At 40.0% G+C, this 24,890-nt stretch overlaps 1 protein-coding gene across 1 annotated transcript; it reads right to left on the bottom strand.

Moving 5' to 3' along the window:
• Positions 1-1,888: 1,888 nt before the first annotated feature.
• Positions 1,889-24,658, bottom strand: TMX4 (thioredoxin related transmembrane protein 4). Its single transcript, XM_042480054.1, has 8 exons — positions 24,395-24,658; positions 17,065-17,180; positions 14,626-14,671; positions 13,656-13,784; positions 11,061-11,106; positions 10,194-10,295; positions 7,982-8,039; positions 1,889-5,096 (listed from the first exon to the last, which is right to left on the bottom strand). Exons 1-8 carry the CDS (start codon positions 24,607-24,609, stop codon positions 4,834-4,836), a joined length of 975 nt encoding a protein of 324 aa, XP_042335988.1. The 5' UTR covers positions 24,610-24,658; the 3' UTR covers positions 1,889-4,833.
• Between the last annotated feature and the right edge of the window lie 232 nt (positions 24,659-24,890).

Here is a 24,890-nt window from a genome sequence, read left to right as displayed (position 1 = left end):
TAAGGGTATGGCTACTGGGATGACACAGATCTGAGGTATTGTGTTAGTATGATGTAAGTAACCGTTGGGAGGGGGAAAGAATGGAATGGTGAAGTTAATGCTGATTAGCAGAATGTTTAAGGGTCCAGGAGGCAGTTAGTAATTATAATTACTTCTAGTGAATTGACTTCTTCAAGCCACCAAGAGATCACGAGAAAAGAAATATGGATTTAAATAAAAATATTTATTTATTGAGAGAGAAAAACAGGAGAGAAGAAGGTGGTCCTAGAGGATGTTATTGGGATTAAAGGCATTCAAGCTGGAGAGGAGATGGGGATCTGGGAGACGAGGAGATCTAACAGAGAAGAGAAAAGGGGTCTTCCACCTGGAGGTGAAGCAAATGTAAAAGTAAATGTCCAAGATCAACATGAACTACGTGTATGAGATAATATATTGTGTACCTTTAAGTCATTTCTGATCTATGGCCAACCCTGAGGTGACCCTATCACGGGATCTTTTTGGCATATTTCACAGGATTTTTTTGTTTTTCTTATTTGGATGAGTTGTACTCAATTTTTACAAGGGATGAGATTGGGTAGGACTCTCCAAGTGTGATATGTTTGTAAGTGAAATGTAAAGAATTAGTTTTATCTGGTTTTGAGACAATATGTAGAGTACTTTGTTGACACAGGATGTCTGGTTTTAAAGAAATATTTGTACAAGCATGCTTCTGAGTCATACTAAAACTAAGGAGAAAATCTAATACATTTTATAAGTTAGATATATGTATGAGATAGATCAAATATAAGATAAATATGAGGCTGCCTTAAGGAAAAGAGGCAAGAACTTATTTGTGATGTTAATATTACAATGCCACCAAAAGATTGGAATTGTTTAGTTCAGTGAATCTGGATAAGTTATCTGAGTAGCGAAAAATATACTGGTGATATTTCTGATTGTCTATTAGTAGAAAACTGAGATTAATACATTAATTGTAAGTTTTGATAATTATAGCAGAAACATAAGGATAATATGTTAATCATGGATTTTGATATAGTAGCAGGTTTTAGCCAAATTGAAGAAGTAGATGATAGTGTTTCAATGGGAGAAGATTGTATATATCAGGCACAACCAGTTAGGAAAGTTGGAATGTAAATTTTCTTTTTTGTTTTTCCTTTCCTTTCTGTTCTGGTTTTAATTTTTTTGTTTGTTATTTTCCCCCCTTTTAATGTACTGGAAAACACTTGATAGCTGTCCTCAGGACTTAGGCAAGCCATCTATGAAAGAGGCTGATGGAAACAGGCCTTCATGCACCCCTCGTCCCCAGTATTTCCTTATGCTCTGTCATTGAATCTCACCATTAGTTTCCCAATAGAAGGCAAAAATGTAGCCTCCCTTCAAATACACTATAATTGTATTAAACTAGCACACTCAGCTGACTCATGTACAAAATATTAGTCATAAGGCAAAACCAGTATGAAATGAAATGCAGATTTCAAAGCTTTTAAACATCTTATTAAAACTGTAGGCTTGGGCTTGTTTTTTTTGGGGGGGGGGGTATGTGGAAAAAAAAACAGCAAACTTTACTGGCACCTAGCTCAAACCCCACTAAAACTACCTGTTTCAAATATGGCCATATTCATCCCATCTTTAATTTCTAACTTGTCTCCAATGGTGATCCAGATTCCTGAATCTCAGTTCAGATTTGGGGTCTGAATCAATCTGAACAAAATTATATATGCATTTTGAATCACTGAGTGGGCTTCAAGTTGGATTGAGGAACCCTATGAACAGCCCTGTAGAAAATATTTTGGTAAGGATAATGTTGCTAAGAAATAGACTATAAATAATACAAATGAAGTGATGCAAAGAATATTTTCAACACCATTAAATTACATGGACACAAGACTTGTAATAAATAATTTTTATAGTTAACAAGGAAGCAGACAACAGCATTTTAGTATAAATTGTTTTGTATAAAAACTATGTCACAAACTAAATTATCTGTTTCAACTAAACACAAATATTGCATTTTTTCAGCATATTTTGTTTCAAAGTAACAAATGAGTTTGAACAAAACAGTTTGCTTGCCCAGTAACAACTCTTTAATAATTACTTTCTCAAATAATCATTTTTTCTCTACTTGTTGAAAGCTTGGCACCTTTAGAAACCTGACAGCCATGCACAACCCTATCAGTCATAGCACATTTGTATGTGATGGCTATGATACTTCATCAGCATTTCATAATTTGTCTATTTTTCTTTATGGACCCAAGTACTGTACTGACTTTGTCCTAAACTAACTTAAGCACTACTTTGAATCCTTGTATGTTCATAATGACAGCAAACTTTCTAGGAACAAACAGAAAGGAAACCTGATGAGATAAACTGTCTTTACTATAATCCAAATAGGCACAAGGATAGCACTACGGTTCCAAGCCTAATACATCAAGCTGCAACATACAGAAGAATGCAATCATGGCAGACGGCAGTGGCAAATATACAGTGTGAGGGACCACCATATCAAGAGACTACTGCAACTTAATTCTAGTGGGTTTATCTGGAACTAAGCCCCTCTGAATTAAAAGTGACTGTTGCATGTTAATACTGCCACCTTTATATATCTTCTCTAAGTGTATCTAGCAAACTATTTCAGTATCATCTCAAGCATGTTTAGGCAAATATACCTTTTTACTAACTGTAGGGTACTTATACTTGAGTGACTGGTCTTACAACACATGAACATCCTGTTAATATACTCAAAACATTTTATCAGTTGAGCTCACAATTAAGACAAGACTCTACTTGTAACAACGGGGTGCCAATCAATTAACTATGGTCCATTTTTTACTTCATGGGAAACTGAAGAGATTAGCTTCCAATGCCCATGTCTGTCATCATGTACCTGAAAAATAACCTTGGTCACACTACCAAAGCATTTTGTTAGCATGGTTCTATAATCAAATCAAGAGTGATCATGTTATTTCCCTGATACCTCTAGTAGCATGAAAAGTGCACTTAGTGTATACGTGAAGCATTCATAAGATTTGTTAATTATCATTTAAACTTCCATTAGTATTTTTACAAAAGGTTAAGCATACACACTAAAGCATTTCTAGTACTTTACCTTCCGAATGCATATTCTGCACTCATTTTTATTTATCTTGTAGGCAGGACAATAAATTGGAGCAACATAGTAGTTTTTACTTGAACATGCTTTAAATTGGTCTTCTAATGTGCCAACTCTATACTGGAAGCACAATGTGGGGTATATAAAGTTATGATGATTTACTGATATTCTGCACAAGAAAGAACCCCAAGAAGAGCTTTATGACACTATTATGAACCTAAGTTTGATATGTAACTATTACTGTGTAAGACTGCTTGAATTTCAATAATCCATTAACTATGAAAGTTAAACACCATGTCCATTTCCTTGACCCTTGATCTATGCCATTATCCTGCATTAAATATATGGAAATATTAACACTGTTTTGAATTTTTGATGCACTGTAAGCTTAATTCATGCCCAAACATTCAAGATAACATTTACAATGGATATGAAGATACACTGATACACTCAAAATACATTATACACAGCTATACCATAGTGATCTGCAAATGGATGTACAAAGTCAGTAAACATTCTTATCAATTCAGAAACAAGGACGACATCTGGTAAACAAATTAGCCTGAACTACTGAAGTTGGTTGTTTCAGGCACCATCGTATTTAGGCAGTTAGAAAAACTTTCTTAAAACTTTTTTCACATCAGATCAGGTTAGACTATTTTGGTCACTGGTAATAATCTAGAAATCATTTCAGGTTATTAGTCAACCTTTTAAATAAACAGTATAGTACAAAATGTGGCATTTTCTAATTCTGCACTATGGTGAAGTACTTTCTATTGGAATGTATGTTTGGATATCAACAATATCAAAAATATCTTATGTAAACTAAAAAGTCACATTATGATCAACAGATTAAGAAATGAGAAATTCATTTTAGAACAAGGACAAAGCACAGCCAGTGTATTCCACAGCATTGACTATAGTGAGTAGGGCTTATGGTAGAGGCTGTCCAACATCATCTTGGAGAGCAACATTTATCCATCCTTGCCTTAGAGTCAAGTTTTCAGATTATCCATACAGAAGCCATTCATATACCAACACATTTAAGAAGTCTTCTTAGATACCAATGTGGTTTATGAACGTTTACAACTTTTTACACTAGCCACTGGAAGACATTTTAGACATCACAAGCCTACACTTCATGTGTACTAGGCAACAGGAACAATGAAACAGAAATGCAATTGATGCACTTTGTTATTTCAAACAGGCTAGTGCCTTGTGCATAGATGCATGTACACTCAAGAGTGATATCTTAACTGGTAACGTTTGAAGCTGCCTTATCTCTATTGAGAAATGACAGATTTTTAATATAAAGTTTTCTATTCTTTATTTGCTAACTTGTTTCAATAAAGATTCTTTATTAGATTAACTGAGATTTGTCATCACGATACTAAAATAGATGAAATCTGCATTATTGTAGGAAGCATAATTGCCTTGCTTCTGGCACTTTTTAAATATACAGCCTCTTCTCAACCCCACCTCTAATCCTCATAAAAATAGAACTTTGCTCATCTGATTGTCGTGGCTATAATCTTATCATTAAAATTTTATCTTTCAAAATTAACTTTTAGAAAATACTGGCCCTAAAAGAAAGACAATAGCCTTCTGGCACAAATCATCAACCGTAACAGTTTAACAGGTAAAGTGTTTGGCTTTAGCTGCAACCAAGGGGAGAGCCTTGATGCATCTTTGGTCCACATAAAGAGTGTATACAGCTAATTGCACTATAGTCCAGCAGCATCCACCTGATTTTTACGTTGCCTTACAGAGCTTTGCTCTATTTTGTCAGATTCCTGATGCTCTAACTCATCTTCTGTCTGAGATCCTTCAACTGCAGAGTCATCTGAGGAGTTCTCTTGAGACTCTTCTTCTCCACCTTCCTCATCATCTCCTTCAGGCAACCCTTTTTCTGTAACTGTCTCTCCTGCTGCAGACTGTAGTGACTCCTGTTGCTCTTCTATTTTATCATCACTAGGGACCATCAAATCTATTGCAAGAAAAATGGATGAAATTTAACATTATAATTTCACACATCATTTTCTACAAAATCCCATAGCTGCTATCTGTCTTTTAAATCCAGTCCTTTGATTCAATTTCTTCAGCAGTCTACAACAGGAATTCCCAACCTGTGCTCTAAAGAGCTCTTAGGATGCCATGTGCACTTCCCAAGTGCTCTGCGGCCACTCCAAGGAAAATGAAAAAAAAAATTGAATGAAATTAAAGAAAAAGAATATATTCTTATACTGCTAAACACCATTAACTTAAGGCAGTGATGGCAAACGGAGGTGGCACTTCTGCCCTTCAGAAGCGGGGCTTCCAGTGCAGGACTTCTCCCCCCCTGCCCTTTCCTAGGCCTCCAGCTGTCTCTGAGAGACAGCTAGAAGCCAGGGAAGGTGTGTTTTTTTTTGGGGGGGGGGGGCAACAGACATGCGTCATTGCTTCTCCTCATCCTGCTTTTCCCCCTGGCTCCAGCTGTCTCTGAGACAGCTGGGGGTCAGGCAGAGCCTGTGGAGAGGAGGAGTGGGCATGCGCCCATTCCTCCTCCCTCTGGATCTTTCCTGCACCCCCCAGCTCTCCCTCTGGAGGCAGCTGGCGGTCAGGAAGGATCCTTGGGGAGGAGGAAGAGTTGGCATGCACCCATTCCTCCCCCCCTGGACCCTTCCTGAACTGCAGCTGTCTCTTCAGAGGCAGCTGGGGGTCAGGAAGGATCCATGGGGAGGAGATAGAGTGAGCATGCACCTGTTCCTTTTCCCCTTGGACCTTTCCTGGAGTCAGGCAGGGTCCATGGGGAGGAGGAGGAGTGGGCACGTGCCCATTTCTCCTCCCCATGGATCTTTCCCTGCCCGCAGCTGTCCCTCCGGAGATAGCTGGAGGCCAGTCAACATATCTGGGGAGGAGCAACTGGCACATGCCGGTTGCTCCTCCTCCCCCTTGTCCTTTTCGCAGCCTCCCGCTGTCTCGGAGAAGCAGCTGAAGGCCAGGAAAAGGCCGGGAGGAGCCAGAGGCACACGCCAGTGTCTCCTTCTCTCCAGTGCCATTTTTTGGCTTCCAGCTGTGTCTGAGAGACAGCTGGAGGCCAGGAAAAGGCAGGGAGGAGGAAGAACAGGCACGTGCATGCCTCTCTTTTGCTTGTGCACAGCAAAATGGCGTCACATGCCACCTGTGGTCTGCATGCCATAGGTTCACCATCACGGACATAGGGGCTCTGCCATAGAAATAAGGGCTCTGCAAGTCCAAAAAGCTAGGACCCCTATGCTCTAACAGGTGGCTCTCCCATATTTTGTAATTTTTCTTATCCTTGTGCATAAAAGCAAACTGAATATTTTTATATTTGTTAATGTCTTATAGATTAAGAGCATTATATGTACTACAGTTTTGTTTGCCTAGTAAGTTTTTTATCGCTCCAAGTTTAGGGGTTTATAATTTTTTCAGAGTAGAAATGGCAAGCCATTCACTAATCCCACTCAGCTGGAAATAAGTTGGCAATTTTCCGCACATTTAGTGCTAAGTTTCATTGCTAATACATTAAATTCATTACAGATAAGAGGTGATACTGCAGTCATGACTGATTAAAAATAGCATTCCAGTCAGATTTAAGGATCACAGATGTCTAAATGCAGTAACATGAACTAAAATGTAAGTAAACTCGTATTTCTTCATACATTCCAAGATCCTTTAGACATTCTAACGGTACATTTTTCACAGTCTTCATGACTGCTTCCATAATACTTTGTTATTGTTGCATCCCTTCAAGTCATTTTCAGTTTATGGTGAGCCTAAGGTGATTCTATCATGGGATTTTATTAGCAAGATTTGCTCAAAGGGGTTTGCTATTGCCTTTCTTTGCATCTGAGAGAGTATGACTTGCCCAACGTAACCCAGTGAGTTTCCATGGCTGAATAGATATTCGAACCCTGGTCTTCAAGTCATAGTCCAACACTCAAACCACTACACCACACTGATTCTTTGGTTAAGCTACTTGTAAAATATCCTCATCTGGGTCCGCTGTGGACTTAGTCACACAGTGAAGTGAAACCTGCTATGGGCCCAACATCACTTATGTAGCACAAGGATCCAGCTGCTTGTGTGGCATTACAACTTTTGTATGAAAGATAACCTTTCAGAATCTGCTAGATAAATTTTATTTATGTTAATTGCTCTTATTAATTACCATGTATACTTGTATACAAGTCAACCTTGTGTATAAATCGAGGGAAGGTTTTAGGGCCAAAATCATGGATTTTCATATGACCCATGGATAAGTCAAGGGTAAAACCTAGGGGCATGTAAGAAAGGATCTACAGGGGAAAACAAAAGGAAAACACCACTTCCCTCCCTCCTTCTCCCTCTCTGGACTTCTCCCGACCAACACTGGTGGTGCTGGAGGAGGTTTTAACATTGGACTGAATAGAGAAGAACATGGGGGGGGGGTGTGGTGTTCCATGATGAGACAGATCCAGAGAAGAAGGAGAATGGGAAGAGAAGGTTTTAACATCCAATTGAGAAGGGAAGGGAAGTGGGAGGAAATGGAGTTTGGTGGGCATAGAGACTCAGAGGAGGAGGAGAATGGGGAGGGAAGGTTTAAACATCTGATTCAGAAGGGAATCACCTCTATCACACACTCATACACTTCTGTCTTGGCAGCTTTTTCAGAAATCACTGAGGAGGCATGGAGAGTGGGGCAGAACCTTTATCAGGACATTTCTAAGCAGTATTACTGTATTGACCCATATATAAGTCGACCCAGGATTTTAGGGTCAATTTTGGGGCATAAATTTATTGACTTATAGTCGAGTATATACAGTATCTTATTTGCAATGGCATGTCTTCCAATACTGTAAGCTGCACTACTACTATTCATTATACACTTACCAGAAACTTCTGTTTTGGACTTCAGTGGAGAAATGCAGTCTGAAAGTAAAACTAGTATCTGAAAAAACAAAAGCAGTATTACCAAGATGATCCACAAGTTCACAAATTACAGCCACATTTTTTCAAGTCTACATGCTACCTTTCCAATTGGGGAATTTAGCGTACATCTATATTTCAGAGCTACATATCTATTTTTAATATATTTTTTGCCACAACTCCATGAAGGTTATAAATCGCTGAATGGTTTCATTTTAAATGAGTCATCAGCAAGTTGCCTGGATGATCCTTATAACCCAATTACAGTACAAACATTATACTGCGTGAAGTTGACGGTTTTCATGGCCAGCATCCATAGTTTTTTGTGGTTTTTTTGGGAGGGGGGCTATGTGGCCATGTTCTAGAAGAGTTTTTTCCTGACGTTTCGCCAGCATCTGTGGCTGGCATCTTCAGAGAATGATGTGTTGTTGCTTATCATTGTTAACATAGACCATTTAACCTGCACATTCAATGGCATGCTCTGGTATTGGCCCAGCTTTCTTTAAGAACCCCCTGGCATTGTACAAACCTCCTTCTGGTTTCTCTCAAGTTAATCAGTACCAAGTTACCAAATGAAATGCTTCAGAAGCTCATATGGTCTAAATTCAATTGTTCATTCCAAACTGAACCTGAGGCACTGAATGAACATAAATTATGTAAATCTTCACTTATACAGCTTCCTTTAACCCAGGGGTCGGCAACCCCCGGCCCACGGGCCACATGTGGCCCGCCAAGGCCGGGGGACCGGCCCGAGCCCGGTCCTGCCGCCGATTGTCAAAGGCCCCGCGCCAGCGGCAAACGGCGGCAGGACCGAGCCACTCGCGCAGGGGCTTTGGGGGGCTGCTGGCCTTCTCCTTCTCACGCAAGCAGCAGCTTGTGCGAGAGGCCAAAGGCCCCGCGTCCTCGTGTGAGAGGCCAAAGGCCCCGCATCCTCGTGCGAGAGACCTTTGGGGGGGCTGCCGGCCTTCTCCCTCTCGCCAGCCTCCTCCCTCCTTCTCGGCCTCCGCGGAGGCCGGGAAGGAGCCCGCGGGGCCAAGAAAGAGGGGGAGGCCTCGAGCGCTGGCAGCCCCCGCCGGCTCTTTTGCTGGCTACTGACAGGGCCTGGGGCCCCATTAGGGGCCGGCAAAGAGAGGGAGGCCTCTAGCGCTGGCGGCCCCCACCGGCTCCCTTGCTCTGACGGGGCGGGCAAAGAGGGGGAGGCCTCCAGTGGTGGCCCCGCCCCCGGAGGGTGGAAGCTCCGCCCCCAGCATGTGGCTCCACCCCCGGAGCGTGTAAGCCCCACCCACCCCCCGGCTTCGGCCCCCCAGTTGTCTGAGGGACAGCAACCCGGCTCAAAAAGGTTGCCTGCCCCTGCTTTAACCCAATAGTTTACTCTAGTTGGGGTTAACAATATAGAATTTAAGCCTAGAGGTTCGACTTCTCAACTTAAACTAAAATGTAAAAGGGTGTGTATAAGACACCAGCAAGTTTAACAAACGTTGGTTTGTCAAGTCAAAGGGTGAACAATTACAAAAGGTACAGGTTTATGATGTGTGTCATTTACAATAGGCCTTTGCAAACCCAAGTGTTAGTGTGTTCTGCAAGAAACAATAGTTATAAACTGCCTCCCTCCACGACCACATTTAAGATAGCAAGTAGCATTTTAGTACAGTGGTACCCCGGGATACGAAAGCACCGCGTTACGAAATTTCCGGGATACGAAAAAATACTATAGGAAAAAACCTGTTCGGGGTTACGTTTTTTTTTTTTTTCGGGTTACGAAAATTTTTTTTGGTGCTTTTCGGCGCTTTTTCGCACGAAATCGCGGCTTTTAGCGCTAGCGCCTATGGCTTTTTCGGCTTACGAACGATTTCGGGTTACAAACGGCGCCGCGGAACGGATTATTTTCGTAACCCGGGGTACCACTGTATCTTTATTACTCACTGTTCACTCTTCTACTATGTGTTAAATATATCTCAAATAATTATATTTAACTATAACATCACAGCTGAATTTACAATACCTAAATGGTGAAGTAAAAATACTAATTGCTGTCACTGGACTAATCAGATACAATTAGACTAACACTGGCATTTACACAAGAAATATATATTTTACACAAGGATGCTAGAATGCTTTTTTTACAGTAAAACCTCTCTACAGTTCTTGTTTCATAATGTAAAGAAGGATTTCTTACCAAACCCAAGATAAGACCAATCAATAAAGTGGCCAATATGAAGACAGCATAGGAACACCAAATGTGAAGTCCAAGAGTGCCTGTTAAATAGTTATGGATTTGCTGTAAAGAAAACAAATTGACAGCTCAAACCGAAACTGTAATCTGAGTACTTCTATCACAAATGGTATTATATGACATTTAGACAACTCAACAGATTATCCAGGCATATTTAAAAACAACAGAAAAAAACTTTTTAAATATTCCCTTCACATTTTAAAGATTAACATGTGTATTGTGATATAAGATTTTGTAGGCTCCAGCACACTTTATCAGGTATATCAGAAGGTGGCTTGTAAATGCTGAAATCAGAGGGACATGAAATACAGAAAATAAAAATTGGTACATGTGAGTTACTGATAATACATTATTCAAATCTCACTATGAATTTTTTTTACTCAATAATTTCCATTTTAAGGCCACTAACAAAAGTGTCTCAAGAGGCTGAAATTCCATTTTTTTAACAGAAGTAACAAAAAGTGTACGCCAGCTGCGACCCTCTTTGAAGTCAGGTGGCCTAGAAACAATAGTACATGCACTGGTAATCTCTCAACTAGACTTCTGTAATGCGCTCTACATGGGGCTACCTAGTTCTGAAATTCCAACTAGCACAAAACAGGGCAGCCACGCTGGTTGCAGGTACATCTAGAGGCAACCATATTACACCTGTACTAAAATCTCTTCATTGGCTACCTATCAGTTTCCAAACAATGCTAGGTGTGCAAATTTCTTATACTGATGGAATACTGGGGAACAATATTAATTCTCCTTTCAGAAGTGTACATAATCCTTCAGCATACTACTTAATTAAACATTTTGTTTACTCACCCTGATCCATCCAGATAAGTGGAAGAGTCCTGCCATGCCATGCATCCTAATAAGAAACAGTACTTTAGTTTTATCGGTAATGAAAGACAGTTACTACTCAATAACCTAAGTGTTCTTGCATGTTCCACAACAAAAAAAGAATTATTTCTCATGCTTCTTGATTGTCAGAACATGTTTTTTGCTTTCTATATTACTGTGTAGTATGGGATAATGAGGGAAAGATGAAATACATGAAAATATGTGTGTTGTTCATTATATAAGTTAAATGATGTACTGTACAAGAAAAGGCACTCTCTCAAATATCAAGGCTCCAAGTTATTCAGAGCTTTAAACATCACATGTAGAGAAGAAAATTCTGTTAAAGGTCCATGAGCTATCAACATATAAACAAATGCCTTGTGAACACTGTTACACACATGTTACCAATATTTGTGAAGAAGTAGTCCACAATGTCATTCTCAGATTAAGTGAAAACGGTAGCAACTGAATGTATTTTACATACTTGCAGCACCTATTAATATATTCTCTTTCTTAGCTCAAGCTGATATTGATGACATTAAAAGCTTTGATTAACTTGGAGCCTCAATATTTGACAGGCTGCCTCTTTAAATATGCACCCAACAAAATACTGCAGTCTGCTGAAGGAGCCCTCCTCTTCAGCCATCATGAGGAGTGTATCATGTACAGACAGAAGATGGATTCCTTGTCTTCAGATTGTCCTCTATTTGGAAGTCCAGGTGACACTAACACTGGGTTCCTTAGAGCACCCTTAAGATCCGGCTATTGAGTCAAGTTTTAGAGAGCTGTTAACCATTATTTACTCATTATAAAAATCTTGTAGTGGGTTTTGAAATAGCTGAACACTGCATGCATGTGCACACACACACACACAAAGAGAGAGAGAGAGAGAACGAGAGAATTTCATATTCAGAAACTTTATAGACAGGAAAGAGAAGGTTGAATTTTTATTTGCATGTAAATGTTGGGCATGCAACTTGAAGCCCACATTTCTGTATACTCTCTCTGACCCTTTTCTCAATTTTTTTTTCTCTATTTCTCCACGAAGTTCTTCTGCCTTTAAGAACAGCATGAAATGCAGATAGTGAATGGTGTAGTTTTTCTAGGAATGCTGAGTCCACAAAATTTGGAACCCTGCCCAATGCATCTGAAGTTACTTTACTGCAGTACTTCTCAAATAGTGGGGCGGGCCCCCCAGGGGGGGCGCAAGGCTCTGTAAAGGGGGGGCGTGAGGCTCAGGATACAGTGTTATGCAGAGGTGTACTTATAACAATTTTATAGACAAATGATACTATTTACAGTCGCGCGGGGGGCGCGAAATGTTTTCTTATTCCTAGGGGGGGCATGACAGAAAATAATTGAGAAGCACTGCTTTACTGTGACTGTGTTCAACTATGCCTTCATCCCATCTGCAAAACAGCAACAATCATACTGACCTGATTCAGTGTTGTAAGGATTACAGAGTCAATGTATTGTACGGTATGCTGAGAAAACAGAGCTGGGTAACCTTAATCTTTTGGACAACAATTCTCCTCCAGCCAAATGGGCACTATATGAATAGGTCAAGGGTCACTTTAAATTTTTACATCTCTAAAGGTGCATCTGCACTGTCAAAATAATGCAGTTTGACACCATTTTAACTCCTATGGCTTATCATACAGAATCCTGGGATTTGTAGTTTTGTGAGGCACCAGCACTCTTGGCATTCCACAGGATGGAGCTACATCACTGAAACTGTATTATTTTTACAGTACATATGCATCCTAAGACAAAAAAACACAACCCGAGTGAAATCACAGCCATGTCTTCACTCATTGGTTATACACACTGAAAGGATGTAACATGTTTAATTTCTTCCAGAACACTTGAGCAGAATAGCCATTACAGGCTTTGCCCGACCTTGGCTTCAGCAAAGGCTTGAGATGTAAGTTTTATTACTGGTAATTTTATATCACTTTAACTTCCATGCTACTATCTTAATGAATCCTGACATTTGTAGCTTGGTAAAATACTTAGAATTCTTTGCCATATATTTCTACTCTACTTCCCCGAACTACAGTTCACAAAATACCCAGAAGTACTGTATTCACAAAAGATTTAAACTGATGTAATCCTCAGTTATTCTTCTCAGTAACTTAAGGATTCTGTCATGACTGGAAATGATATAGTTAAGTAGGTCAGAGACACATTTAATCTTTTTTGATAAAATCTGGGAATCAGGACCAATGAATGGTGTAAATATGAATAGGATAGCACAGCTAAAATTTAAATAAAACACTAACTGAGCAATATGCATGTGCACTTTTTAAAGTAAAATCTGAGAATTCAGGTCATTCAGTGGAGTAAACATATATAAGGTAACATGGCTAACACACACACACACAATTACAGCTATCAGAAACACTAAACTGTATATTATTTACTAGCAGTAGCTAGAAATATAAGATAGAAAAAATCAACAGGTCATCCTAAATATTAAGAAGCAGGATGAGGAACTAAATGGGTAATTGCAGTCTGTGACAACAGCCACTTTTTAAAACTTAAAATGTAATTGCAGCTTAAGAAAATTATAATTACAGTATAGATGATGGGGACTTCCATCCTGCCACAGGTTCTACAGCTTCCCATTTTTTCTCCAGGATATAGCCCTCTAGATCCTCCAGTGACCTTGAGCCACGATATCTGCGAAAAATGCCATCCTTTGCACTGAAAACAGATAACAATGTAATTATATTACCAGACCTGCAAGTGAAATACCCAGTTAGCTAATGCAAAATAAACTGTCATGTTACTGACTGCGCATAGTTATTAGCTTTAAGTATGATCTTGGGAAGAGGTCAAAGAAGCAAGTCTTCTTGTTCATACTGCCTCCTCCCTGCCTCTTAATCTCTATGTCATTACAATAGAGTGAATGCAAGAGTACAGATGTGCAAGTGTTGTAGAGAAGGAAGCAAGCTGTTGTAGGCTTCCTGCTATCCTTCTTTCCCTTTTACCATCTGTGAAGGGAATCTGGATCCTAGTCTTTGATTTACCTTGGAATTCAGATTTTAGAAGAACACAAACCAATCTAGATTACACACACTCAGTAGTCTCTGACTCTAATATCATGACCATTTTTTTAACTAATCAAGGAATTCTGTGAATAAATCCTAGAATAATCCAACTACTGCAGTGGTGATTCCCTGAAGAGAGGTGAAACCTCTTCTGGTTCCAGTGGTACATTTGCTGTTATTTCCTTACTACTGCACACTGCAGCCATGTCTCCAAGAACTGCACTGAGGAATATCTCTTCACAATTGCTTAAAGACCTTTAAATGTGAAAAATCTTGACTTCTAATCCTTACAAAGCATTAGTTGCACCTCAATCAAGAAAATATCTAACTGGTAGATTGGTGTATTGCTTATGTTTCTTCATTACTTTGTCGTCTGTTTCACTGCCAAAATGCCACCCTCATCACAACCATACTGAAATATTAAATATTAAAACCATACAGTACTGCAATAGCAAACAGTTGTTATTGTCAGGAAAATGAAGTGAAGTACTTACTGGTAGATAGTGGGAAGTGTAGTGACAAAGAAACGACCACTTACGCCTAAAGAGTAAAGAGGTTTTCTTCAGTGGAGTTTCTCTAAGTGCATTATCTTGATTTTCTAGACAAAATCACTAACAACCTCATGACCAACTTCTTAGGACACATTTTTAATAAAGATTTTGAGCACGTTACTTTATAATGCATTTTAAACTAGTTCCCAAATGATCAACGATCCATTTAATTCCCAGACCACTGAACATACCTTATGTACTACTACACACCTTATGGACATCAACAATGGAAGTAGATACAGTTATGAGCTAGTTAACAATTATTAAGATGTCCTCTAGAGATACTGTTGTCAGCTATATTTTTATTTATAGACCTCAGCTTATGGTCTATAAGTAAGTATTTAACTCTTGCAATTTTAAAAAGGTTTGCAACTAAAATGGTAGACAATTAACAAAACCACTATCCATATCATACTGCAGAATATGCAATTACAGTATATATGCAACAGTAGATGTAATGGTCATCCCACTGTCAGGAATACAACTTCGTTATTGCAGAAAAGGTCTTCAAGCATGAAGAATACAGCTGCCATTCTATATTCACTTTCTTAAAAGTAAGCCCCATGGAACTCAGTGGGAGTAACATTTGAGTAAACATATACAGGACTGTGCTGCAAGCATACAATTTGCTGTAAAAAATATGGAAAATGATGGGTGAATATATTCTAAAGCAGGGGAATACTGCCTACACTAAAAACAACTTGGATAGTTTGTGGTAGGCTACTGAAGGCAAGTCAACCATGCAGATTTTTCTTAACCAAACAGCAGCAATGGCTTTCAAAAAAGCGGTAGCAAACTGTCCCTACAGAGGACAAGAACCATACATGCATCCATCCTTGCCACTTCAATCCTGGCTAAATCTCTGCTGTTGACTGACAGAAGGAAGAAGAACCTGAAATGTCAACATGCAGTGTTGAGCAGATTTATAATGACAACCACAGTATTGTTATTATTATTATGCTTTATTTACGTATATAGCGCTGTAGATTTGCACAGCGCTGTACATACAAACAATAAAATAGATAAGAGTAAACCTACCCATGGAGTACAATCTAAGAAATAATAGCATAATACATATAAATAATGGGGCTAGGCAGGGAGTTGGGAGTATGAGGACCCAGTTTTTGAACTACATACAAAAATACTAACAGCATGCTGATATCACAGTGTGCTCGCACCAAGTGCAGGCTTGCCATCCACGGATTTGAGCCTCTGTGGACGGCAAGCTCCCGCACACACCCATTGCAAACAACTGGACTTGAGCTCCCATGTTTTTTGCCATCCATGGATACCAAGGGCCCACTGTACTTGGATAAAAAACAAACAACTTATAAAACTCTCTTCACTGCACATAATTATGGACAAAAACACCAAAACCTTTTTACAAATGAAAATTATTTTTGCTTCCCTCAAAATTCGCACTGATCTTTCGCTCAAGTCCCAACAATTCACTTGATATCAAGTGTCAACTTGATCTCTGAAGGTTAGCATTTTGCCTTATAACAAATAATTTATCCAGCTTTAACTTAGCTGTCCTTCAACATCGGCTTAATCACTGTGACCCACTGTTAATCTTAAACAAAAAAGCAGCAACACAACTCAGGTCATGTAACAATTCTTTACACAGCTTGAAACTAAGTAGTACTTCAGCTATCATATCCCCAAGACAGAAGCCACCTTCCTACACAGATTTAAAGATGCCTCAGACCTATGCTACAGACTGTAGAAGTAACCTCTAGAAAAAGGATGAGAGACTTTCAAGGGGCAGAGCCCTCCTGTGAGTAAATGATGGCAGGGGCAGGGCCCCACTACAACTTTGCTGCTTTCAAGGAAAAAGCACTGGCACCAGGAGTACTCCTCCAGCTTGTACCTTAGTGTGTGTGGCTCCTCCTTTTCTGTGGAATGAAGAAGGGGATGTAGCACCAATATGAGAAGCCAGCTGAATCCCTACTTTACAGCTTAGCCTGCTTTGCTTCTCCCACATTTTCTCTGCGTATTGAACTATAAAGCAAGAGGAAAGTGGACTTAACTGAACACTGAGGAATCATCTGACTGAACAGCCAACTTTGCTTCTCCCTTAGCTTCTGCAAATAGGGATGAGTGGGTGCAAAAGCTGAAATACAACTCAAAGGCCATGAATCATTCACTCCCCTGCTCTCTCTTCCTTCTGTGGGGCAGCCCTACATCCCAGCATCTTGCTGTCCCAAGGGCCAATATAATAAACAAAACGTGAAGCTCAGGCCAGAGGTTCCCATCACTGCTCTAGTTTGTGGCAAGTAAAGGTGGCTTGGAGGTTTCACAACTTCAAGGCACCATTTTAAGACTACCCTCTGCTTTATTAACATTACTTAGTTCCACATCAAAAGAGCATTTTTAACCTACCTGGTTCTTGAGTGACATCCACCTTGCTCACATTGAGTTCAAGGTCTTCACCATCTCTTGCAAATGCTTCCCATACTAATTCCATCTGCTGACAGGCAGGACACCAAGGGGCATAGCTAAGGAAAGTGACAGAATGATATGAGCTCAGCATACACTTCCTTATCTGGTTAAGTGTACAATGTATCAAGAACCTGCAGTTTCCTGAACAATTTCTGCCACATTACTTGTAGATTATTGTAAAATCCTTTTTCTAGTGTCTTCAAAATCAGTTCAGAAACTTCAACCAGCAAAAAATAGTGCTTCCATGCTGCAGTATAACACTGAAGGCTTTCAACTTCAATGTTACAGTACTTAAGTCGAGTGTTCATTTATTTCTAGGAATAATTTAAAATGTTAATGTTTAACTTTAAAATTTTAAGTGGTTTATTACCATGCTACCTCAGAAACTTGCTTCCATGGGAAATTGCTTGGCTTTTAGGGTGAGCCTAGAGGCCCTCCTCACTTGTGTCTGGGTACGTTCAAGTCATTTATGGCAACCCCATTAATTTTATAGGGATTACTTAGGCAAGGAATACTCAGGTAGTTTTGCCAGTTCTTTCCTCTGAAATATAACCTACAACACCTGGCATTTGCTGGTGGTCTCGCATCCAAGTACTAACCAGGACTGACTGTGCTTAGCTTCCATGATCAGACAGACAGGATCCTGTGCCTTTAGGGCTTTTAGGCATCTCTTCTCCTCAATATAAAAAAGCAAAAGAATGGATACAAAGTCAGGGCCTTTTGATGCTGGTGCCAAGAGGGTGGCCCTGGTGGGTACTGACTGGGATCCCTCACTGACCATCTTCAGAGGACTGAATGCCTTCGAATGCAAGTGGCCTTTTAACAAATTGGCTGTCTGTTAGAATTTTAATGCAAGTCCTGCTATATTCTAAAAGTTTTATAAGCTATTGATTCTATCCTGTGTAATTCAGTTGTTTTTAACCTTTAATTTTTTGTTGTATTTGTAATGCAAAGCACTTTGATTATTTTAACAGAAGAGATGCATTTAATAATGCAAGCTGGAAACAACCAAACAGCAAAGTTACCTTGTCCGTCCCACACCCAATATAAATACACACACACACACACACCCATACTATCACAGTCAATTATTAACATATAAAATAATGGAAAAGGTTTCCAGCTCATTGTATCTAATAACTACTAAATATTTTCCATCCCTGGATACCATGATGGTACAGCAACTAAACTCTCTTCAAGTTCCAAAGTGACACAAATACATTTCAGATATCGCCCTACCATATCTAGCCCCTCCACAACTTTGAGAGGAGATAAGGCAAAGTTATAAAGAAAAGCATCTTACAGTTGAAGTTTTATCTCAACTTCTGACAAATGGGTGCAACCAATTTTGATCTCCTTGGTGGCATGTTACTAAACTACTCACAATGTGCTGCTGGCAGGGTGAAGCAAAACACAACCTGGAACATGGAAACATTCATGAGAACATGCATTCCTTCAAGTTACTGGAGAGATGCAGGTCAGAGGCACCCATGCATCTGTCCTGTAACATGGTTTTGACAGAGACAACAATACTATACTCCCAAAGTACCCTACCAAGTGCTGAAAGGCTTATCTTAATGACCACTAGACTCCACGCTTAACTCAGTTGTTGTGTTTTAAATCAAAAATAATAATACGGAGGCTGATATGCGACAAAGCATTAGCCTTCAGAACATTCTTTATTTCCAAGAATACTTTCAAAAATGGATCCAAGTGGGGCCCAGAAAATAAAAATGGCAGGGGGCTGCACCCCAGCCCTTCAATTTGAAAGTTATTCAGCCAGCTCAGAAAATGAAGTCCTGGGGACTGGTCAGGAGCAGAGGGCTAGAAGTGGCAGAGAAGAGCAAGAGATGTTTTCCTGTCCATGCTACACATGTTTTGTCCATTGCTTTTTTTTAGCTGTAGTTCATCTATGATAACTGGTGTATTTGTTTTGGTGTGAAGTTGAAGGCTTTTATGGCCAGTATCAATAGTTTTTTGTGGGTTTTTCAGGCTATGTGGCCATGTTCTATTCCTGATGCCAGCCACAGATGCTGGCAAAATGTCAGGAATAACTCTTCTATGACATGGCCACATAGCCTGAAAAACCCACAAAAAACTATTTATTTATTTTTTGGAATTTATTATTTACCAGGTTTCTTGTGCGGGTGTTGGATGTTCATTTCTCTGAGTATCAACAGTGTGTCTTCTATGAAACAGATATTCTGTTCTGCCCTGTGGGTGCAACTACATAATTTGGCAACTGAGATTCAGACTTGACCTGTACCTTGTACAGTTGTGCCTTTGTATCTGCAGGGAATTTATTCATCACACACACACACACACACACACACAAACACAGATAAGAAAAAAAAAGGTACTTCAAGTCCCATTGTTTCCCATGGTGCCTCCATTAAAAACAACGGGGTTGCCATCTGCAGAAGCTCAAATCTGCAGATGGCAATCCTGTGGATAACAAGAGCCCACTGAATTCTTTCGAATTTTGTGAAATGGTGTCAGATTAGAAAATTGTGGATTCAGACAAGTGGTTTTGTTTTCAAACACAGAGACCAGCTCTAGCTTGTAATTAAGTTTTTCTGCAAGTTGCTTTTTTTAAAAATGTGCCATCCGTTTACTTTCTGCCAAATTAATGATTTATGACTGGACACACACCACAGTAGCTATTTAGTGAATGAGCAAGCATTTTTCCTCTCAGATGCCATCTCAGCCTCAACTTCTCCACAAGCACAAAAATGCTGGTGACTGTATTCTATCAACAGCAACTGCTACAATTGAGGAAATGCTTGAGGGTGTGTATGTGCATCAAAAAAGTAGGTGAAATGTTCTAGTCTTGTCTAGAATGACCTTCAACCAGTTACTATTGTGTATCAACAACAGTAATTCCGATTAGGCAGGAGTGCCAATTTGGGAAGCAAGTCATTGTTATTCAAGGGCATGGGTTGCCAAGATATGCAGTCTCTGAACAGTTTTCTAGAAATACACTTAAAGAAATACATGTCTGAGAAGAAAGCCACAATAAGTTATGTGGAGCTTACTCTGAAATAACTGAACATGGGACTGCAACGTCAATGTTGTTGTTGCATGTCTTCAAGTCATTTCCTACTTATGGAGACCCTAAGATGAACCTTATCACTGGGTTTTCTCAGCAAGCTTTGTCAGAGGGGATTTGCCATTGCCATGCTCTGAATTTGAGAGAGTATGGCTTGAGGGTTTCATGGCTGAGCAGGGATTCAAACCCTGGCCTCCAGAGTCATAGGCTAACACTCAAACCACTACTCCACACCAGAATATTCACATAGTTGTAAGGAGTTAACAGAATTTTGAGGTGTACTTTTATTATATGAGAAATGCACATTTGCTAGTTGTCACAAGGAACATTTTGTTATTTTACACATTTTTAAAAACACTACAGTTTTTAGGATGCTCCCCTTATTTTAAAATTTCTATTAGGTACAGCTGAAAAAAACATTAATGTAACCCTTTAAAAATGCCCGTGACAAGGCTGTTCTCCTCCACCACCAATACACTATATTTAATAACTTCCTTCAACATGTTAAGCAGAGAGAGAAAATTAAGCTGTTAAATAAAGTGTTATCTACTCAACAAGGAAAGGGCAGGTACTCTGGGATCTGTTGCACAGGCCAGCTTGAATGGCATTCTTCCTCAACACCAGAGACAGGCATCTGTGGCCCTCCAGATGTTGCTGAACTCTAGCACCCACCATCCCACATTATGGCTCCAGCCATTTTTGTTGTTTGTTGTTAACTCTCCTCAAGTGGTCTCCAACCCTTGGAGACCCTTTGGATGAGACCTCTCCAAGACCCCCTGTCCTCCACTGTTCTGCTTAGGTCCTGCAGATTCATGCTCATGGTCTCCCTGATTGAGTCTAACCATCAGGTGTGCAGTCTTCCACTCTTTCTACTGCCCTCTGCCTTTCCTAGAATTATCATCTTCTCTAATGAGAAGACGTCTTCTCACGATGTGGCCAAAGTACAACAGCCTTAATCTGACCATTTTGGCTTCCAGGGAGATTGCAAGCTTACTCTGTTCTAGGACCCATTTGTTTGTTATTTTGGCTGTCCGCAGTATCCTCAGCACTCTTCTGCAGGATCACATCTCAAATGAGTTGATTTTCTTCCTATCCACTTTCTTCACTGCCCAGCCCTCACATACATACATGGTAATGGGGAATACAATGGCTTGGATGATTCTAACATTGGTGCTCAGTTGTATATCTTTACTCTTTAGGATCCTGTCTAGTTCTTTCATAGGTGCCTTTTCTATTCCTGGTCTTCTTCTGATTTCTTAACTGCAGACTCCATTTGATCACTATGGCTACAGCCACAGTGGTAATGGATTAAGCATGCCTGTGGCTTCACCTTTACATATGCTGGCTAGATAGCAGTTGTGATATAATTTGCTTATCCTTACCCTACACAGTTGTAGCTCTCTTTCATTCAGGCAAACACCTGAACTGCACTTCTCTGTTTTCTGTTTTAAATAATGCACCTGAGAAACCATTCCTACAAGAACAAGAAGCCTAAGGAAAATGTGTTTACAAAATGGTCCAGCTACAATATCTGAAAACTTTCTACTACGTACTTTATTTTCAATTTATAACCCATGCAGGGGCTACCTAAATTAAGTGGAACTTTTCACAATAGAAATATTTGCTCAAGCCTCATTTATCCTTTGTCACTGATAGAGGAAGCTGCACAGATCAGAGGAAGAAAGTGGCAGTAACAGACCACATAATGGATTAGCACCAGAGATAACTTTCAAACCAGGTGCATCTGAGGTCAGGCTGAAACTTGTCTGCCCCAAACCCTAAAAGTTACCTTCCTTCTCAGGGACTCCCCTCTCAAACATAATATGAGATAACACTTGCATAGTGCTTCACACACTTGAGAATATCCTGTAGACATTCAGCAGAGACTACAGGTGGGTTGATATGTTGCATCTCTCCAAGTTGAACATTCAAAGTAATTTTTCCATAACAAAAGGCCAACAAAACCTGGCTATGAAACAGAAGACTGTGCCACAGAATGGATGCACAAATATGCACAATTACGTCAAGGTAACAGGACATACCAGTGTGGCATAATGTTTTGAGTGTTGGACTACAACTCTAGAGACAAGGATTCGATTCCCTGATCGGTCATGAAACCTGCTGGATGACCGTGGACAAATAACGCTCTCTCGGCCTCAGGGGAAGGCAATGGCAAACCTCCTCTGAACGACCCTTGCCAAGAAAACCCCATGATAGGTGTACTGCAGGGTTGCTATATGTCAGAAATGACTTGAAGGCACACACGACAACAACAAAATATTATGGAAAATGTATCTTTGGGATCTTGGAAAGCTTGCCCTGAAGGCACACTACGACCACCACCACAACAGAATATCTAATCTGCATCCTGTTGTGATAAATGGGCATGCAGTATCCTTAGGCTGCTGCCACACTGCAAAATTAATGCAGTTTAACCCCGCTTTAACTGCCATGGCTCCATCCTATAGAATGCTAGGAATTGTAGTTCACTATGGCACCAGATGTCTCTCACAGAGGAGGCTAAATCTCTCACAAAACTACAAAATCTCAGAAACCCATAGCACTGAGCCATTGCAGTTAAAGTGGGGTCAAACTGGATTCTTTCTGCAGTGGCGAGGCAACCACCCTTAGCCCAAATTAAACCCAAAAGAGCTGCACCCACTCCCACTCCTCTTGGTATGTGGAACTTGGGTTTTCCTACCAAGCCTGGTCAGTTTCACACTTAGCATCACCACCTCCAGCATAGCGTAGTACTTTGAGCCTTGAACTACGACCCTGGAGACTAGAGTTCGATTCCCAGCTTGGCCATGAAACCTATTGAGTGACCTTGGTCAAGTCACACTCTCTCGGCCTCAGGGGAAGGCAACAGCAAACCTCCTCTGAAGAAATCTTGCCAAGAAAACCCATAATAGGGTTGCCTTAAGTCAGAAATGACTTGAAGGCACACAATAACAAGTATTTCCTTACAGATAACAGGTTTGTGTTCTTTGTTACTATTTCTCTGTCTCTTGGAGCCATCAACTCCAGCATTAAAACAGGGCTAGGTTGCTTTATTATATACACACACACACACACTGTACACAGCAGACAATGATTACACACAGTTTCTCTATAACATTGCCTATATTTTTATATAATTATTCTTTCTTAAATCTATTTGTTATTATTATTATTATTATTAGCTCTCCTCTCCCTACGGATCAAGGCGGGTTACAACAGAAATAGTAAAAATACAAATACAGTAACTCATAAAATATTTGCAGTCCCCAAACCATTACCAATGGGGGGGGGATAACACTTAATTAGAAATTCAAGGAAAAAAACCAATCAAATTACAAATTCAAGTTAAATTTAAAACAGTTAAAAGATAGCCAGACAGTAAAAATAGCTATGGGCATTCTTTTAATCCATTTTTCCTATATCATTATTATTATCACCATCATCATCATTATTATTATATTGTATCTGTGCACATCAAAAATACTTGTACATCCTCATATATATATATATAGCTGTACTGTACGTATACATCCTCAGACATCAAGATATATCATATATAAGATCTATATATATATATATATATCTGTACTTATACATCCATATATGTGTGTGTATACAACCTCATATATATATATATAGACACACACACACATATATATACATATACTTATACATCCTCATATATGTACTTGCATATCCTCATATATATATATATATGTACTTATACATCCTCATATAGATATTTATATATCTGTATTTATACATCCATATATATATGTGTGTGTACTTATACATCCTCATATATATATATATATATATATATACACACACACACACACACACACACTTGCATATTCTTTTATATACTTATATATCCTCATATATATAGATAGATAGATATAGCTTGTGTGTGTGCATATGTATACACACACATATATATATACACATACATACACACACACACCGTACGCCAGCTAGGTCGCTTTAAATAGGGGTCTGCATCCTCCCGTTGCCCTTTAGGGTTTGTAGTTCAGGAAGGGGTCACTTACAATGTTCAGTCAGAGAGCGCCTAAGCCTCTCTGAACTACAACCCCCAAAATGCAACAGGAGGAGGCAGGGACCCCATTTAAAGCGACCTAGCCCCGTTTTATAAGAGTGTAAAGCGGAGGCGAGAAGCTGCTAGCGTGACAGGTTCGCCTTGGGCTTGTCCTTAGCACTCACAACTCCACCATCCAGTGTCCCTGCAGCAGGAGGCTCCAGTTGGCCCCGCTCAGCTCCTGCACTTGGCTCTTCTCATCCTCTTCTTCCAATGCCTCAGGCTCCAGTGAAGTCCAGGCGGCCAAAGCGGGCAGCAGCAGCAGCAACAGCAACGCTGCCCTCTGCTCCCTTCCCTCCCAATGGACGGAGCGGGTCCAGCGCGCCCCTTCGGCCGCCATTTTGCAAGAAGTCAAACCGCCGCCAAAGAAAAAAAGCCCTAGAGTTCCACTCCCTTCGAGGAGCATCCACCTCTCTCTTCCGGTTCCAGTGCGATGGCTTCCCCTGTGTCAGAGTCAAAAGGGGGGAATAAATAGATGACTAAAGGCTTTGCAGTGTCACTCAGGGAAAACAGTCTTCAAAGGGAGGGCCATGAAAGCTCTTTCAGAGACGCTGGTGGTGGCTTCCCAGACTTGAGACTCCTTCCTCAGGCGACAAATGACAGAACTAGCCTATAGGGAAA

The sequence above is a fragment of the Sceloporus undulatus genome, chromosome 1, assembly GCF_019175285.1.
Source record: "Sceloporus undulatus isolate JIND9_A2432 ecotype Alabama chromosome 1, SceUnd_v1.1, whole genome shotgun sequence".
Classification (NCBI taxonomy): domain Eukaryota; kingdom Metazoa; phylum Chordata; class Lepidosauria; order Squamata; family Phrynosomatidae; genus Sceloporus; species Sceloporus undulatus.
Note: the sequence above shows the minus strand (reverse complement) of the source record. Positions and strands in the feature narration are given on the sequence as shown.

Excerpts from the sequence above, each read along its gene's own strand:
- TMX4 (XM_042480054.1), bottom strand. The coding sequence starts at position 24,609 with ATGGCGGCCGAAGGGGCGCGCTGGACCCGCTCCGTCCATTGGGAGGGA. Across the intron at positions 14,672-17,064 it reads GGATGTCACTCAAGAACCAG|GCGTAAGTGGTCGTTTCTTT; the intron begins GTAGGTTAAAAA and ends TTTACTCTTTAG. Across the intron at positions 8,040-10,193 it reads TTGGTCTTATCTTGGGTTTG|ATACTAGTTTTACTTTCAGA; the intron begins GTAAGAAATCCT and ends TTGTTTTTTCAG.